General features: G+C 35.7%; 4 protein-coding genes across 4 annotated transcripts in view; 2 read left to right on the top strand and 2 right to left on the bottom strand.

Annotated features, from left to right (window-relative positions):
• The first annotated feature begins 165 nt into the window (after positions 1–165).
• Positions 166–4,852, top strand: LOC132196500 (WD repeat-containing and planar cell polarity effector protein fritz homolog). Its single transcript, XM_059619205.1, has 14 exons — positions 166–556; positions 833–965; positions 1,026–1,206; positions 1,262–1,553; positions 1,609–1,723; positions 1,778–1,981; positions 2,035–2,198; positions 2,258–2,359; positions 2,411–2,640; positions 2,692–2,815; positions 2,872–3,041; positions 3,092–3,228; positions 3,359–3,778; positions 3,839–4,852. Exons 1-14 carry the CDS (start codon positions 477–479, stop codon positions 4,253–4,255), a joined length of 2,769 nt encoding a protein of 922 aa, XP_059475188.1. The 5' UTR covers positions 166–476; the 3' UTR covers positions 4,256–4,852.
• LOC132196502 (proton-coupled amino acid transporter-like protein CG1139) lies at positions 4,842–9,220 on the bottom strand. The gene is made up of 9 exons (XM_059619207.1): positions 9,045–9,220; positions 8,096–8,199; positions 7,884–8,033; positions 7,542–7,692; positions 7,345–7,466; positions 6,926–7,283; positions 6,641–6,822; positions 6,419–6,591; positions 4,842–6,363 (listed from the first exon to the last, which is right to left on the bottom strand). The coding sequence occupies exons 2-9, from the start codon at positions 8,161–8,163 to the stop codon at positions 6,122–6,124; spliced, it is 1,446 nt and encodes a 481-aa protein (XP_059475190.1). The 5' UTR covers positions 8,164–8,199; positions 9,045–9,220; the 3' UTR covers positions 4,842–6,121.
• A 425-nt stretch (positions 9,221–9,645) lies between these two features.
• LOC132196501 (cullin-3-B-like) lies at positions 9,646–14,033 on the bottom strand. Its single transcript, XM_059619206.1, has 14 exons — positions 13,838–14,033; positions 12,761–12,965; positions 12,514–12,699; positions 12,238–12,441; positions 11,965–12,144; positions 11,662–11,901; positions 11,378–11,554; positions 11,154–11,324; positions 10,982–11,098; positions 10,803–10,921; positions 10,564–10,747; positions 10,235–10,404; positions 9,916–10,182; positions 9,646–9,864 (listed from the first exon to the last, which is right to left on the bottom strand). The coding sequence occupies exons 2-14, from the start codon at positions 12,956–12,958 to the stop codon at positions 9,840–9,842; spliced, it is 2,238 nt and encodes a 745-aa protein (XP_059475189.1). The 5' UTR covers positions 12,959–12,965; positions 13,838–14,033; the 3' UTR covers positions 9,646–9,839.
• A 2,702-nt stretch (positions 14,034–16,735) lies between these two features.
• LOC132196997 (uncharacterized) overlaps positions 16,736–17,933 on the top strand; it is a 172,351-nt gene continuing 171,153 nt past the window's right edge. The window contains exon 1 of the mRNA XM_059620002.1: positions 16,736–16,906. Coding sequence (XP_059475985.1) covers positions 16,876–16,906 — 31 coding nt within the window. The 5' untranslated portion in view covers positions 16,736–16,875. The remainder of the gene's footprint in view (positions 16,907–17,933) is intronic.

Genomic DNA, 17,933 nt, shown 5'->3' with positions numbered 1-17,933 from the left:
AAGTTGATAATAATAAAATTTAAGTTACAAATTTTTTGTCTTTTATACGAAATAATAAATTAAATCAATATGATTGTACATTTCTTCGAAGGGTTACAAGTCTGATTTTAATTAAGGACTCGCCTCTTTTAAGCGATTTCAAGCCACCTGGCGAGCAATTTCAAAAGCTGCAAAAATAACTGGATTCTCGATCGGTGTGCGTGGATTTGTTGATTGATCACCAAGAAGTGACGCAAGGCAAGAGGTCGGACACCTGTAGCGGCGGTGCTCAGAAGAAATGCAAATTTCCATTACCATGTGCCGCACGTCGTGAACTCTTGTTTGTTTTGCATGTTTGTGTTGCATTTGGAAAAAAGATGCTGTTTGGCTATCGTTATTATGTAGCCGACTGCGTTGAAATTGGCTGATTGCATGACCCTGACGGCGTAGCCTTTTGGTTGGACGCATTCCAAGAATTTTAATCTCAGAAGATTATAATGCTTCTGGGCGAGGCGCACTTTTGGACAACGAGGGATGACTCTGTTGTCATTCCAGACACTGATTATGGGGCTTTCAGGTACATTTATGTAAAAAATTCAATTTTTATTTTTTCGACAATTTATTTGATCAGCGTGTTTTGTTTATTTTACTTTTTTTTAGAAAAGGTATTAATGGTAAAAAAAATAAAATGTTAGTGACTTAATTACATTGCATGCATTTTATAATAACAATGCAATACAATTTATACTTAATGACATTTAAAAACAAAATTAAACTCTTTCCTCACAATAATTGTGAATTAATATGTTTCCTATTTTATAATAAATTTTTATCTTTCACATTCTCCATTCAGGTGTCATGACAAAAAAGGCTCCCTTCGGTATGAAGCCAAAAAGTCCTACACCGCATCAAGAGTCTTTTTGCGGGACAACTCGGGCCAGAAAAGTACCAGCCCTGTAAAGAGGGACAGCTTGAAGGAACTAGAGGTTTACACCAATAATTAAAAAGTTTTAATAAGTTGAATTAATTTGTCATATTGTTTCTAGGAATTGATTGCCCAGCAAAGAGTTGTGAAAAGCTGGTGGCAGAGCCACTCGGTTTTACAAATTTTGTTTTCGTCAGGCATATTTGCCTACATCAGGGTGCATCCTCTGAAAGGAGAAATCGAAAAAATTACGTTTGATAGATATCTTTTGGGTAAACTGGCTGCAGAATGCATTACTGATGGTAAAATATTAATTTTTGGTGAAAATATATTCCTAAATTAAATTATATGTTGCAGTGGCCAGCTCGAAAGATAATTTAACAGTCACATACAGCAGCAACGTTATCTCATTGATAAGTTTACACAAACCTTCAAAGCATTTAGAAAAACTGAGTCGACAGGATCCTCACTACAGTACATTTGAACTTGGTGGTCCCAGTGGCAGACGGCTGGAAAGGAAACTATCCCTCAACCCTGAGCACAATTTGGTCTTGGTCTGGTGGCGTTACTCACAAAATGAACTCTACCCGTGGAGCCCAATGACCAAGGACTGCGACCGTGCAAATTTGCTTATCTACAAAATATCAGAGTAAAACTAGGATATTTTTTATGTTGATCAAATAATAATTGTAATCTTTTTCCAGGTCAAGACTGGAACTGCAATGCTTTTACAAAACGGAAGCAGACCCTTTGCTCATTAATTTCAGCAAATTGCACCCAAATCGAATTTTCGTCGTGGAACAAAAAGTTGCTTTAAATGTAAGAACATAGTTTACAATTCATTTATTGAATTTACTTTTAAATTTTACACAGGGAGATGTGAATGTGGAGAGTAGCTATTTTGAAACAGGGAAGTCCAGCATATCAAGAGCAAGTCCTGTGGATGTCATTCAGCTCAAAACAGAAGTTTGTAGTGTGGCTCAAAGCCCATCAGAAAATGTTTTAGCCCTAGGATGTATCGACGGCTCCGTGCTTCTCCATTCTAGTAGTGCATCTATTCTTGTCAAGTCACTATTTGTAAGAACGTTTTATCTAATATGATAGGATGTCTATATCTTTAAGGCTTCCAGATTCCATATCACCTTTCTTGGCATCCTGACGGAACTCTTTTACTTGCTGCCAACGAAAAAGGGCAGACACGGTGCTATGATCTCGCACTCACTCCTGTAAATTTTCAAATCACAAGCGAAACCCCTCAAAGCTGCAATTTCTTGGACCTTTCTCCCTACTTTAAGTATTGATAACAGCACATTTTGTAGAATAAGTTACTGATTTATGTCTCTAAATTTTCAGAGGGCAACCTCATTTGTCTAGTATGTGTTGGAATAAAAAATGGGATGTAGATCACCAGTATGCATCAACATCTGATGGTTTAGTGTTTATGATGTTTTCACGGTAGTTTTGGTATCCATTGTTACTACATTAATTTTCACATCTTAATTGTAGGGGCCCATGCGTTGCTCTCAGAGTTATCATCGGCTGTGGGCTTGGTACTGGCGATTCCAGCTTAACGCCAGAGAGACTAGTTTGCATGTATTTGAAGTCAAACTTGGTTGAATGTGCCATCAACTTGCTTCGCTGTCTCAGTTGGGACAACCAGGGCACGTCATGCATCTCTTCGTTGCACCAAATCATCAATTACTTGCTTTCTAAAAGACTGACACCTCGCATAGAAGGTATTTGATATTTTACAGGCTTTTTTAATGTAACTAAATTAAACATTGTAGTACAATTGGAGGCAGCCCTAGGAGTTTTTATGTCTCCTACTGTTCCTCTCAACAAATCATCGGAAAAGAAATATGGCCATGTAATTCACAGTTTAGCTAGACGGTTCTTCTTTCATATATTAAGGTAAATTTTATAAATTTAAATACTTCTTGAAAATACTCAGCAAATTTTTTCATTAGATTTGAGCGTTTTGATCTTGCATTTCGTTTGGCGATAGACATCGGAGACAGAGATTTGTTCTTGGCAATTGAGAATCGAGCTAATGCATCCAATAATCTTGATTTAGTTAGAGCTGCTGTTGATTATGCTGACCAGCTTAAGGCAGAGAGCAATGACGATTCTTCTTCGAGTAAGTAAATTTATTAATGGATTGGTTCAAACTTTGATTTTTTTCTGCAGCATCGTCACATTGTTCAAGATCATCTTGCTCACAATGCGACAGTGAAGAGCACACTGAAACAGAAGTCAAGCACTTAGAGTTGACAGTTGCAAAAAACCCAAAAGTAACCTTTGCAGAAACAGTCACTCATATTGTGGTACGCATTTTTTTTTTTTAAATTAAATCTTTTCATTTCATGCATAATTATTAAAATGTTATTATAAACTTAGGCTATAATAAACAAATTGACCTATATATTGAGGGAATTATTATCATTATTGTTTCAGCCTTTCAACGGTAATGTACAAGAGGACGACGATAGTAGTGAAGAGGGTGCTGCTGCAAGACCTTTGATAAATCCCTCTCTAAAGGTTGGCCCACCTCCAAGCTTTGGCATGCAATACCCCAGTTCGTCTAAAATGATGCACATCCCGCCTAGTCCGAATGTTTCTGGACTGCCTGTTATTGACCCTGCAGCTTTAAGAGCAGTACCAGGAAAGCACCCTGTTTACCTGAGGGGTGAGAGGTCCCAAACTTTTCAGGGCGCCTCTTACAGGCCCCCTCTGTGGATGAGCCACTCAAGTCATTCACTTAGAGATGCAACATCATACAATCCAGAGACTGACGATTCCGCGCTAAACGTCCACATTGCGTGGAAAAGTGTGACTACCCTAACTGATCCAAGAACAAGAACCTCAATCACTCAGGTTTTCAATTTTACAATTAGTAGCATATATTATTTGTACTGACTTTTATTACATTTATAGGTGAGTGAAGCATTTGAGACACTCTTGATGCCTCAGGCAAGCATAGATATGAGCAAAGTACGACCAGAAGACTTTGCCGTAGCTGCACGCCAGCAGCCTGCGAAGGGACCTGCCTTATCCCAAATCAAAAGTTTAGGCATGCTCACAAAGCCCTCTGTCAAGGCAGTTTCTCATGCGGTCCCATCTGAGTCTGAGGATCGAACTGCACCAGCATCTCTTGCAAATGGTCATGTTGTCAGTCCTTTGGTCTCCGACGCAACAGCAAGAAGTGGCATCAGTCAAAGTGTTGATGAAAAGCAAAGACAAAATGGACGAAAAGTGAATAGCAGGCCGACATTCACAAGCCAAAGTAAAAATGAAATTGGTCTACCCTTAAGAAACTTTAAAGCGGTCTTCAGTGAACCTGTGGATGTTTAACATAACAAGTGAATATGTAAACAATATTAGTTATTTAATTTCTGACATTTACTCCAAGCCCAAATTTCTACCTCTGACATTGATATATTTTATATCAAATAATTTTCTAATGTTTACATCATTGTTTTAAGACGATTTTTAGATAAAATTTTTATTTTGTTTGAAACACTGGTGAGGTTAATTATTCTTGGAAGAAATAGTCCCAACTAATTTTCAAAATCTAGTGGAGCTAACTCAAATTTGAAGTATTATGTTAATGTAAATATTGGGAGTGCCTTGGGAAGTCACTTGTAAAATGTTAAAAATGAACCTTGAATTCTTAATAAAAATATGTGATATTTAAAATGGAAGCATGGCATTGTGCAGGAATAATTTTGACATTATGTTATAAATCTTATAAATAATGAAACAAGCTTGTTCAGCCAATTGTTATATAGGAACTAAAATTTAGAAATGTTATTCTGAAGTATTAGTATTTATGCATTCGTTTATATATCTATTTTTTACGAATACAGTGAGAATCTGATATTTATGTTTTTATACATTTTTAAGTATTAAAAAATTCAAAACGGTATACGTCACAATAAATACTTTCATTTCTTTGTTTGCCTTGTTAAATAATCAGATCTGAATCATTTATTGAGGATTCGAGGGAAGATAAGATTCAAGTAATTTATTCTTGCGTTAACATATATTTTAGTCCTTTCATTATAATATCACACACGGATGATGGGTGACAATGTTATAATACACTCAATATTTTGCTTTTACATTTTACACAATATATTTTGTTGTAACATATAATGGAATTTTTTGCTTTCTAACATCTATATAATTTGGATCATCTTTTAACAAATTCATTATAATATAATAGACAAAACATTGAGAGTTCACAAGATAAGAAAATTATAAATATATGATCATATAGGCATTAAAGCAGTGGATAATCTAGTCCAGATTAATTCAGTTAAAGTCAACTATTTGAACCTGCAAATATACTATAATTTACACATATATAGGCTGCAAATTATTAAATAATAATCTGCACAAAAATATATTTAATGTCCAGCATTATGGAGGACTAGCATAAAATGCATTTCATTTGGATATTTATAACAACTCGCAGTTTCAGTAAAAATTGAGACAAAATATTGCAGACAATTTCTATTCTGCAATTTTGACTACATTTTTTAAAATAATCATAATGAAGCATGGTAAAAAAAATGTGTGTGAAGCGTGAAGTTTTGTGCAATTGTTGATAGATGAGATGTTGAAGATCGTTTAACAGTGGAATGTAAGGGTTTGATAAATTGTTGTTGATATAGTGATGTTAGACAAGTCATATGAGCGATATAAAAATTATAAAAGACTACCAAATTTTGCAATGTATACATCATAAAACCCTTGAAATCTATAAAATTTCCTAATTTGAATAATAAAATTACAATAGAGTTGGTCATGATAAGTATAATTTGATAAATTTCATAATTATATAATTGTGCATCACAGTTCGCTCGTCAAAGTAAATTACAAGCGCATACAAAAATAAACAGATTAGGGAGTCATGTTAAATCAGAGGTTATAAAATCATGCAACAAATATTGTCAATAGTGAACATTCAAAGACATCCTGCATGCAATGGGTTCAGTCGTGTGTTGTATTCTGGGCTGGAATTTACTCAATAAGTAGCACGATGTCATTACATTTGGGGATAAATTTAAAAATATATCTATAAATAATATAATTCCAGCCTTGAAACAATACACTCTCTTAGGGCAGTTTTCCTGAACATTTTTGATCCTGTCCAACAAGACATGTATAAATATATTAATTTATGGCCATTAATCACTGCAATATATGCAGCCATTAAGAATGGATGATATTGACAATGCTAGTATAAGTTCCGAAGCCGAATCCCAGAATGCCAAAAATCATGATCGTCAAATCTTTGGTCACCATCCACGGACAGATTTTCTGCCCTGGTTCAGTAGGCCAAAAAGTTATCAGCTCAATGATGGGTGGAAAGATTAGGGCCAATGTGGAACTACTCACAGCACCAACCAGCGAGATCACGGCACCTAAGTTAGGAACAGCCGAGGCAAGGAAAACTGCAAGTAAAAAATTATAAATCAACTATCAAGCAATTGAAAGTGAATTAATTACAGGTGAAAAGGACAAGAAACGTTCTCATGGAATATTCTCCTATGCGTTGTGCTTTCTCCGTCTGAAGCCGTCTTTTAAGTGGGGGCCACATGATGCGCATTGGCACGTAAAACTGTAGTCCGTAAGACAAGAAAATTGCCAAAGCCATCATTAACCGCACAGACTGTGCCAAACTAAAAAGCGCAAATTAGCCAAGGGAAATTTTTCAATGTGTAACATTACAAGTCACTTGATGGTAAATTCAGAGTAATGCTGCCAACAACCACTGCCTCTCCATACTTCAGATAGCCGAAAAATCCAACAGAAGTGTAAAGAGCAGCCACAATCACCATTCCAGTGTTTAAAACACCTGTCCAGCCTCCAAAATCCTGCGGAGTTTGCATGTTGTTCTCCAGGGGCAAAATCTAAATGATCGTTAAATTATTAAAAATGTTTAAATATAGTCAGATGTATTTAACTTAAGGTAATAATGAATTTTCAATTCCAAATAGAGAAATTATTATTTACCACTCCTATGCCTTCAAATGCATAAATTGCAGTGCCAAAGAACAGTGGCAGTTGTTTCCACGATGCAACTGCGGGTCGTGAAGAAGCCGGTGGCAAATCCTGCAGCATGTAAAAGAATATGATTCCGAGTCCAACAACGGTGAGGATGGATGCAAATAGAGACACAGGCGTCAGATACTTCAAGCTCTTGACCCAATTCAGTACGATCATAGGAAGCAGGAGCAACACCAAGTAGACCCTGATGTCGAGGCGCACCAGGTAATGGCTGATCACCTCTTGAAGGTTGGTTGACACAAACACAAAATACACACAGCAAAAGCCAAGCTGTGTGATGCACAAAAAGACGTTTATCAGATTCCTAGAGGAGTAACAATAAGGAATCAGCGATCTTTTGTCACAGTAACAGAAATTAATCATACTTGACAAACTTGTGATATTTCTGAAGGGGGACTGGACCCGTTTTGAACGCAGCTTCACAAACTTCTGAAAAGCCCAGAGAGGGAACTTGCACCCTCCTGCATAACTCATGAGCACATCTCACCTAAACGAGAAGCATGAGTCAAGTATTATTATTTTTATTATCGGGATAAAAGGGGAAGTGATCAAATAAAAGTACCAGCATGTGCATGCAGTGGGTGCAGATGAATCCCATCACAAGAGTACCGAATGTGCCAAGAACAAGGCCGGCATTGTGGAAAGCATCAGGCATCGCTAAAATTCCAGTTCCAACATTTCCCTTCAATAGATGAATCAGTGTGTCGCAATTACTGGAAAATAATAATGTTTAAGTTGATGATTTTATGTAATTTAAAATTAATAATTCTTACACGAGTGTCACATATTGTGTATTTTACAAAACGGGGCAAGTTTAAGCAAACTAACCATAATGTTTACTTCATAATAAAAATTTTATCAAAAAATTAACTTTATGTAACACCAGGAAATAAAATAAACTCACGATGTTGGGTGGTCAAGGTCCCTGTTCATCATTGGGTCATAGTCCATCAGCGACTGCTCGCTCTTGCTTGTACTAATGCTACTGCAATCGTTAGGGTGCACAGGTGATGTCGATGAACCTGCACCTTGCAATGCTGGTGGAGCGGTGCCCCTAAAATGTAAATGTCGCATTAAATTAAATTTGAATTTATGGTGATATCTCTTCTAACAAACCTCTCTGCGAGATCATTGTCTGCGGGGCCACCGACCAGCAGGGGCTGTGACTCGTCCTTCTTTGGCATTGTTGTTTAGATTATAGCAATGTCAGTGTCAGTAACCTATAGTGAGAAAAATTATTATAAGCAATTAAGTCTTTTGTTCTGAAAATAAAATTTTTTTTCCCATGTATTCAAGTTTGCAACTTAAAGTGCTCATCGCAGATGAAAAATATATAAATAAAGTTATCGATGGCTGAAAAATGAAAATCATAATGTGACGATTAATTATAAAAAAGGTGCAAAATAAATACTTATCTCCGAAGAAAGGATATGTTTTTTGATAATTATTTTAAATTAAATGCAATTTGGGAAGAGCGCGTTAAATTATCAGTAACTACTGTCAAATGCGCTGTCAAAGAAGTAAAAATTTCCAATTTAATTTTTAATTAATAAAAAATATATTAAATTTATTATTGAAATGCAGTTTTTAGGAACATTTTTCTTCAAAAATAAATTTAAAAATCCAATTTCCCCTCTCTGGCTACTGCATTTTTTTATAAGTTAATTTTGATTACTTTTTGGATAAACTTATTAAGAAGAATTACATTCTACATAATTATACTGAACACAGTGAAGAAAAACTAAATTGAAATTAACTTAAAATATTTACATTATGTATATTATATATTTTGCAATTCGCATACAGAATTAGAATTTCTGCTAAATAAAATTTAAAATACATAACATATGTACATTCATGTGGTCTGAGTATAGGATATTTAATAAAAATCAATAAAAATGCGAAGAAAATGACCCATGCAAAAATAAAACCCCGCGTATCTCGAATCTTGATTTCTTCAACGTTAAAATTGCAAAACATTGTGGCTGTGCTCTTTCGATCAGTGACAGATCCATTCTCCTGTCGTTTGCACCCTCAAGGTGAAAAATGATGGCGAAACACAAACCTCAAATCAGTTCCAATGAATCAAGGCAGAGAGCTGATGTTTCATCGCGTCAAACAGAATGAGATCATAGACTTTCGTGTTTTCTTCAACGTTGGACGAAAAAGTGAATAAAATAACACAAGAGCGGAGTCACAACTTCATTATCCCGTGACTTGCGCTCGATTTTTTTTTTCAAGCCAGCTGGACCAGAAGGGAAAGGGAGTGTAATGACGGAGACGCAGTGCGCCGTACTTTTCTGCGCAAGCCCTCATGTGAGACTTTGCAGAACTGTTGCTCGCAAATCTTGAAGTCAACTTGAAGTCGACTACTACTTCATAAACACCCCACTTATTTTCTGCCACGCATATTTATAATAAAAAAAATGAGGTATTATGGGCAATGGGTGTCTAATTTCTATATTTAAATGTCGAGATCTACTTCTATAGGTAGACACTTGCTACTTGCACATAATTTTTCAATTATTTTGAAATTACAGAATTTATAATATTTATTATCATATACATATATCCAGATTGGTCATTCTGATCAGGGTTCTTGGGGGTAATGAGGGAGTAAAAATCTTACGAATCTTACAGTGAAAAGTGAAAATATTACTAAAAATTTACACAGATATCAAACAATTTTATTTTATTTGCAATATTACCAATATGTTGTACATATGTTTAATGCTAGGTGAAACCTTTTAATTGACTGATATTTTACACCATTGGAAAAGACATGATATGAGTCGATGATTTATAATATAAATGTAGGCTGATGAAGATAGGCGTTTCCTTTCGACTGATGTTGTTCACTTTAAGCAATGTATGTGTATGTATCACTAAAAAATGCAGCGGTTAAAATATGCCAAAGAAATAAAAAATTAACTTACATTGCGTCTGGTGCTCTGGCAATGTATTCTTTTTCGATAAGTTCTCCAATGACAGTTTTGATCTTGGAAGGTTCAGGAGTGAATCTGTGCTTGACCTGGTCATACACTTCAGTCAATAGTTGGTTGTGTCCCAATGTTCGGCGCGTTTTCATCACACGCACAATGGCTGCAGAAATTTCAACTTTGCGTTGTTTGAGGAGGATGTCGTCTGTTTCTTGACGTTCAGCCGGCGTCTCCTTTTCTGCGTCATCCGCTTGGATTCGGACTCTGCAATGCAATGCATACATATGATGAGGTTTAAAAAATATTTTATTTTTACTTGTGACGCTTGGATTTAAAGTCATTGTTGATGGTGAAGGTGTCACTAGCTGTGATTTCTCTTGGCTGGGTGCTCTTTTTCAGGATCCTGATGTTGACTGGACCAAACGTCAAGCGATTTAATATGATGCGCACCTGATTTTCAGGCATGCTAGTAGCAGATTTGATTTCCTAGGAGAAGCATAAATTTTCATAGTAATATGCAAGCTACTCATTAAATAAAAGTTTTTGAAATTTTGGCTTTTCCTGGACGGATATTTTGAGTTGATTACTTTGTTGGAAAAAAAATATCCTAATATCCTAAAAAATAAATAATAAAAAAATACTTGCTTCCAATGTGAGCACTTCATTATCGTTGAACAGCAGAAGAACAAACATCATCAAAGTAGGAACATTAATAATCTGAGTTCTGACTATTTTTCCATTGGCATCAAAAAATCTTGCTTTCAAGTCTGCATTTCCAAAAGAGGGGTGAAGTCGGATCTTTTTGTGTTCAAATTTTTTCAAATAGAACCTTAAATAAGCATGTATTAAACAGACGGTTATATGTTACTGGTTAGTGTACTTACAGCTGGAAAAGCTCGTACGAGGAGACTGCATCAGGATGAATTACAATGGTCGAATCCAGTGGTCTTGTGAGCCAAACCCCCTCTCGGACAACTTTGATTTGCAGATCAGTCTCTGTTTTCTAAAATTATTTGCAAAAAACAATTACAACCTATAAAATTCACTTAAAATAATTGATTACCCTCAAATGCTCATTCTCGTTTAGCATCCTCTTGAATTCGTCGGAGAAATCTGACGACATTTGAATGTCTTTGAACATTTGTTCCAGATGATGTGTGGTTTGCCATCCACATAATGCCTATAATAATATTTAATTAACTCGCTAGTGATGTGTATCAATAAAAAAAATTAACCTTCAATCTTCCGACCATAGCTCTCTCAATATCATCGCCAATAGATTTATCCTCCAAAATCCGAAGAGAAAAATGTTTGCGGTAATATTGTTCAAATGCATCCATATCTCGCAAGCACTTCACGATGAACATGGAACCATCCATCTTGACTTCAAGTTCTTCATCAGATATCTGGATTGAATTAAAAAATCAAATGATATCAGAATAAAAAATAATTTTCTTACATTCTTGTCTCCCTTTTTTAGGAAGTTGTTTATGTGTAGAGAAAGTGACTCTGCAACATTAATTTTTTCTTTGACAAAGTTCTTGTATGCTGTGTCAAGTTTATCAGCAAAAGTTGCATCCTTTTCAAAGGCTTCATCCACAATCTTGTTGAATTTGATTCTGATTTCAATGAGGTTCTATAAAAAAAATTGGTTCAAGTTAGCAAATAATAAAATGCAATGCATAAGTGAAAATAGCAGATTAAATAAAAAATTTGCCTTCCGATTTAACTCGACTTCTGTACCTGGACCATATTGATGGCTGCCGTTGTCGGACTATTGTCTCGAGATGGACCAGCTGCTGCTGCTGCATTCCCAGCTTGCTCCTCTTGTTGGATAGCAGTACACTGCTCTGTTAGTGTCTTAAGAAACTGTTCCAGAATAAGGTCAGTGCCACCTTCATGTTTCTTGAAAATAGTGTAGAGGTTTTTAAGAACTGAAATTTGCTCTGCTACGATTGCTCTGCGCACTTCACCGTTGCCAATCTTTAAGTGAGGATAAAATCAAGTTAATATACAAACAAGATAAACCATCGCAAAATCAAGAACCTCAAGAATCTGTTTCATGCGCCTCTTCACCAGTTCGTTCTCGACCACTGAGATAATTCTCTCGTGAGTGGATCTGGGAAGGTAATGCTGGTTTCTATCCTTCTCCTCATCCATCCGCTTCTTTGTCATTGCAAGATAGTCGGACAGCTTGTTGTTCTTAATGAACTTTGACGCTTCCATCTATTCAGCATTTAAAAAAATAATATATGGCCAAACTCACAGATATTATGTATTTGTTTTTTGTTTTTTTCATAATTTATGAGATTACATTACCTGGTAAAATGAAATCGACTTCCTGATGAAATCATTTTCAAAGGTCAATGTGTAGTAATCATTGGACGAGATTCCCAGAATGATCAGCATGTTCAGCGTGTTTTTCATGGCCATTCGGTCAATCACCTCTCCTGCTCTTTCCTTAGCAATCAGTTCCAGAAGGTTCGATACAAGCATTTCTTTGATAGCAGGGAAATTGACTAACTGTATTATATAAAACAATTACAATATTTTTTTTTGTCCTCCTACTTCAGATAATAGTAAAGAATGCATTACCTGCTCTCTAAGGCAGATCATTCCAAGATTGAACACATTGTCCATGTCATGATTATCAGTGTAGGCCAATTCAAGGTACATGACAATGTCTCTTATCATACGCATTGCCACCTCGTGGTCACTCCACTCCTGAGCCAAAGTTGCCAAGAAATTTCCATCCATGGAGTTCATGATTCTCGTTCTGACCTGAGAGGTAAATGCAAATATTAAATTTCTGGTCTTTTCCATAATTAAATGTGGCCATTACAGTTGTTGATAAATGCTCCTCCACTACATGTTTCAACTGGAAATATAGATTGCTGCTCCTTTGGTTGATGATTAACTCATATGCATTTTTGTACAGCTCGACAAAACTGAGATTCTCGGTTTTGCATTTGCTCTGGATTGCCTTGAAAGCCTTCTCCAAGACCAACCACAATTGATCAGCAACTTGGTCGTCAATCATTTTGACCCTAAAAATAAAAGACGATCATTAATTTATGCATGTAAAAAAATTCACGGCATGAAAAATTTAAAATAGAAAAATCTGAGACATAGTTTTAAATTGTTAGATTTTTATCAAGAATTTTTCCTTTGAAACAAATTAAATTGGTGAGATATAAAGCTGGGATAAGCAAAGAAGTGAATTGAATTAAAATCTCATGAGTTCGTGAGTGATCTTGCGCTCTGTTGTACACATAAAAAGGTTTTTATTTTTAAGTTTCTTATGTTTCTTCTTTTTCATATGATAAGATCAGATAAGATGATCGGTTTTTGGTCGCCTGATACGTATTTAGCATTTTTCTGAGACGATTTTGAGATTTCGGAGAATTTCTATATACCAATCGAAGCAGATTTTTATTTTAAACAACTTTTCCTTGAGGTTGCACCCCCAAATTGTCAATAGTAATGGCACAAAATTGAGAAAGATGCAAAAATTTGTTATCAGCTATTGGCCATGACTTGCTCAGAGACGCCGTATCATCTATGTATGTATGTTATAATGGTCATGACCATGAATTTCAAAAAGAAAAACATTTTGCAAAAATTCAATGATCAGATTCAAACAATTATCTCCGATAAATAATGGCGATAATATTATAGATTTGCACTTAATTAAGTTCTTATTACTTGTAACAAAATAAAACTAAAAATTTATGTTTGATTAAAAACTAAATTACAAACATGCACAATAAATAATTAAAAAAAAATTACCATAAAAACTGGAGAAAACCACCCACCCATGGCATGAATATCAGCAAAATGCGACATGAAACATGCATAATGCAATTTTCTGACGCGTTTTAAAAAGGTTTTTGATTGGGATCGATAGGGACAGACTTACTTTCATTCATGGGCCATTCCTGTATAAAAAGCAAGGTTTATTCCGTCGTAAATAAAAGATTTTAATTGAAAATGTGTGGATTATTGTTGGCGGCGTTGCATTCCCAGCAGAATTGCAGTAAAAAATGAACAAATAACAACACAACAGACGAACAGCGGGCACAGTGACTAGCTGACAAGCAAGCAGCAAGCCGCAATACAAAATCGAAAGTCAACAAACATCAAACCTCCTTGCATCAAACTTCTTGCTTCTTGGTCAAAAATAGTCACGCCCCCCACAGCCGCGGGGAGAACAAGAAGCGGGAACTTAAAAATGCATATACCACTTTTTATAATTTTTGATACATTGTATTTTTCTTACTAAATTGTTGGAGCTTTAACATTTTGTAATTATCTGTTGTATGTATTTCAAAATTAAATTCAGTCCCAAGTCCCAATGTATGTATGATTCTGTTTCCCACCGCTAGTGTGTATGAATGTTTTTTCCGGTTTTTTCTAGAGCTTTAATTTAATTTAATTAAGTTATAGAAAGATGTTATACATAATATTTATTTTTTTACTGAAATAATTATAACATCATTTTAATAATAACAAAATCAATTAAAATTTCGGAAAATTGTATTGTTAGTTAAATATATTTTGCGTCATCATTACTTAAATATAGTCGAAACTATAATTTATAATTATAAAAATCCAGGACATCAAAAAACAAATCTTTACAAAAATATGAATAATACAATGCAGCGTAAACTAAATTTTTAAATTTTTATTTTGTCATTAATTTGGATGAGTTCATGTATGGGGCAAAGTTGCCCTCAGTTTTGAACCCAATAAACAAAATTCTGAAACTAAACTAAAAGTAATAAAAAAAAAATGCATTGCTAGCACCAGCTAGCGCATTTCATAATTAAAAAAATCATGAAGAGGGCGAGGTAATTAAATAAAAAAAATATTTTTATGTTAAATGTTGCAATTTTTAATAATTATCATAATTATTATGTAATACATTTTTTTTTTTTTGACAACTGAAAACCAAAATTTCCTCCCTCACAATGCTTTACCAAAATAGTGGTGCCTTGCAATTTTATGAATCAATTTGAGACACCCCTGAGGGGTATGACCAGGTGTCCGCTGGCAATTAATTTACTTGCGCATAATATAAAGTGAATCGGCGCGGCGCTGTCGTGATTGATGCTGCGCTCGAGAGCAAAACACCCATGCGACTAATGCGGCGCCGACAAACGTACAAAACATAATTTTATAGTCCCTTCAGCCAGCGCCGCCAAACGCGCGCAGATTTATGGCGCTCCGCTGCGTCTAACGCCGATTTACTAATGGGCCTATGTTTTGTGCCCTAGTATGTACAACACGCATTCAAAGCCAAATTCATTAGCATACTGTTCATACACGCGCCTATATAATACATATTATGCTGACGGCAAATCTGCTTTTGCTCCTCCATTTGTATGAGGCTGACTAGGCCAGGCCTATAACTGGTTTTGATTTTGATTTTACGTGTGCTTTTGACATTAATTTAACTCGTGGATTCAATCTAAAACACAATAGTCAAGTAGGCAAGGCACTGCGAGATGAGATGATTATGGAATTTTAATACACGAGCAAAATTGGCATACTTATTGGACAAATCATGCAATCTCTATTACACACATTAAATCAATATTTTGGCAGCAAAATTTAGAAAATGCAAGAACAAAAATTGTAAAAAAACTTTGTAAATTTCAAAAATAAAATAACAAGAAATAAATTTAAATGTTATATTCGAAAATATATAATGTGCAAAGTATTTGTTTCATTCATTAAATGCACTGAATCAAACCATTAAAATTTATTACTTCTATGATCTGATCATTTATAAATTTTAAAAATAGGCATGATTTGGAGATTAAAAAAGAAACTTTACCCTTTTTTGCTTCATTTGCATGAACTTTAAAAAAAAAAGACTTTTCACATTTTCCGTTGCGTAGTAAATTCTGAAAGGCATCACTCGGTTTGCACTTGCAGAGCTGAAACTTTTCTGATTTGACACACAGGCACTTCACTATTATCAAGAAATTTTACGCCGGGACGTGGTGTGTTGCTCCCTGTGTTAAAAGTCAGCTTCCTAGCGTTTTCTGCTCAGCGAAATTTGTGATCGTCGCTGAATAAAAAGTTTGCATTTCAAGCAGAGACCAATGGCAAAACATGAGGTTTATCTCGCTGCCGGCAAACTTATTTTGACGCGCTCCAAAGTTTGTAATATTTGCAGCACGCAACTCTTACGGGAACGAGAAAGCAGAAGAAAGTCGGCGGCGCCAACTCTGTCGGGACCAAAGTGGCAGTTCTGAATCAATCAACGCGAGAATGGTGTGACAGAAAAATATGTCACACTCTCTTGAACCGAGCAACCAACCGCTGCCGTCCCTCAGGGAATCAACAAAACTCACGTGCAGATGGAAAAGACCAGAAAAGATGCTGCCTCGAGCGCATCCTTTTTACTTTGAAATCTAATTGTTAGTTGTGACTTGAAATCCAAAAACACCAAAATCATTTATATTTTTAACTACAAAATCTCGAAAATGATTTTTAATTTCAATAAAAATTTAATTGATTTAACTAAACATCAAGTCTAGTCACGTAAATTTCGTTCATATAATTGAATTAAGAATATTTAAAGATTAAATATTTCGCAGTCAAAACAACAATTTAGCGGCTTCAACATAAACGCTTTAGTACACACCATGCCGCATGCCTTGAACAGTAAATTGCATGCGGTTTTTTCTCTTCTCAATCCCGTCCTAACTTGTTCCCTGGTCTTCAAGCAGCAGTAGCCACCGCCAGCAGGATTGGAGGCTGAGGGAGAGTGAGAGCGATTTGAGTGATTGTGGATTGTGGAGTGAGTTTGATGTTGTGCACGGACTCGAATGTGAAATTGTGAACTTGCGAGGACGATAACAAAATTCGCCTCTCGGTACCTCTGCGGCCCTCATCTTGCCGAATTTGCGCCGACGGAGGATTTCGCTGACCTGCCGAGGACCTCAAATGGATCAGGGACTATCGCCGTGCCCCCAAGGTAGGATCAAACCGCGAATATAATTTTATTAAACGCGCTTATTTCTTTGCTTCGCCCTTCGCCGTGTCGCATCGGCCACATCGGCCTGCTGGCACACGTGGCCCCTCTTCTCTCGCGTACGCGCGTCTGCCTGCCGTGACGCCTATAGGGAGATTGCGTTTCTTTGGTTCAAATTTGCCAAAATTGGCGAAAGCAAAGAGAAAGTCAAACGCCGATTTTTTTTCAGTTTCCGAATTGTCCGTCACCCGACAATTTGCGTTGCTCCGACTGCTTTAACAATTAACACGTTCAAATTCATAACCTATAAAAAAGTGTGATCACGGGGCCCTTTTAACACTTAATCTGAATGGAAGAATTTGGCAAAAATTGGTGTAGATAGGAAATAGATTGACAAAGTTAACTTTAAAATAAACCTCTACGAAACCGTTTTTCCACACCGGAATTTAAACATTTTAATTGTAATTTAAAAATATTGTTTTAATATGTAGAAAAATAATACATTTTTAAGTTATTATTTTTTTTACATAAATATTTATGTTTTTATTTGCAATGCAATATGTGAAATGCAAATGCAAAGTCTAAAGATTATTTCGTTCTAATGATTGAAAATTTCTTTTGTTATTTTTGAAAATTTTCTATATTTTCTCAAACCACTGCGCAAATGTTGATGCAAGTTGGAACGGTAGCAGGGCTTAATTTGTCCATTTTTTTATATTGTGATGACAATGCTGCTTCACTAAATGAGAGTGCTTCGCCTTCATACCAATTATTCAGCACATAATTAGAATAATGAAGCGCAAGTGCGCGGGCTGCATAATAACAACGTAATGCTGGACAAAAGTGACCGCAACAAGCAGCATTCATTAAGGTTGGACTCGGTGGTCGCGAGACTCGTTTGTTGACAGCCAAGTGTATTAAGCGCAAATAGATGGATTAGGCCAGAGGGATGTAAAGTGTATAGGCAGGTTGAGAGCAGTTGAGTTTGCAAAGCAGGGTGAGATATAATTAGAGGCTCGCGGGGACTCGC

The sequence above is a fragment of the Neocloeon triangulifer genome, unplaced genomic scaffold (assembly GCF_031216515.1).
Source record: "Neocloeon triangulifer isolate White Clay Creek 2 clone unplaced genomic scaffold, ASM3121651v1 ptg000012l, whole genome shotgun sequence".
NCBI lineage: Eukaryota > Metazoa > Arthropoda > Insecta > Ephemeroptera > Baetidae > Neocloeon > Neocloeon triangulifer.
Note: the sequence above shows the minus strand (reverse complement) of the source record. Positions and strands in the feature narration are given on the sequence as shown.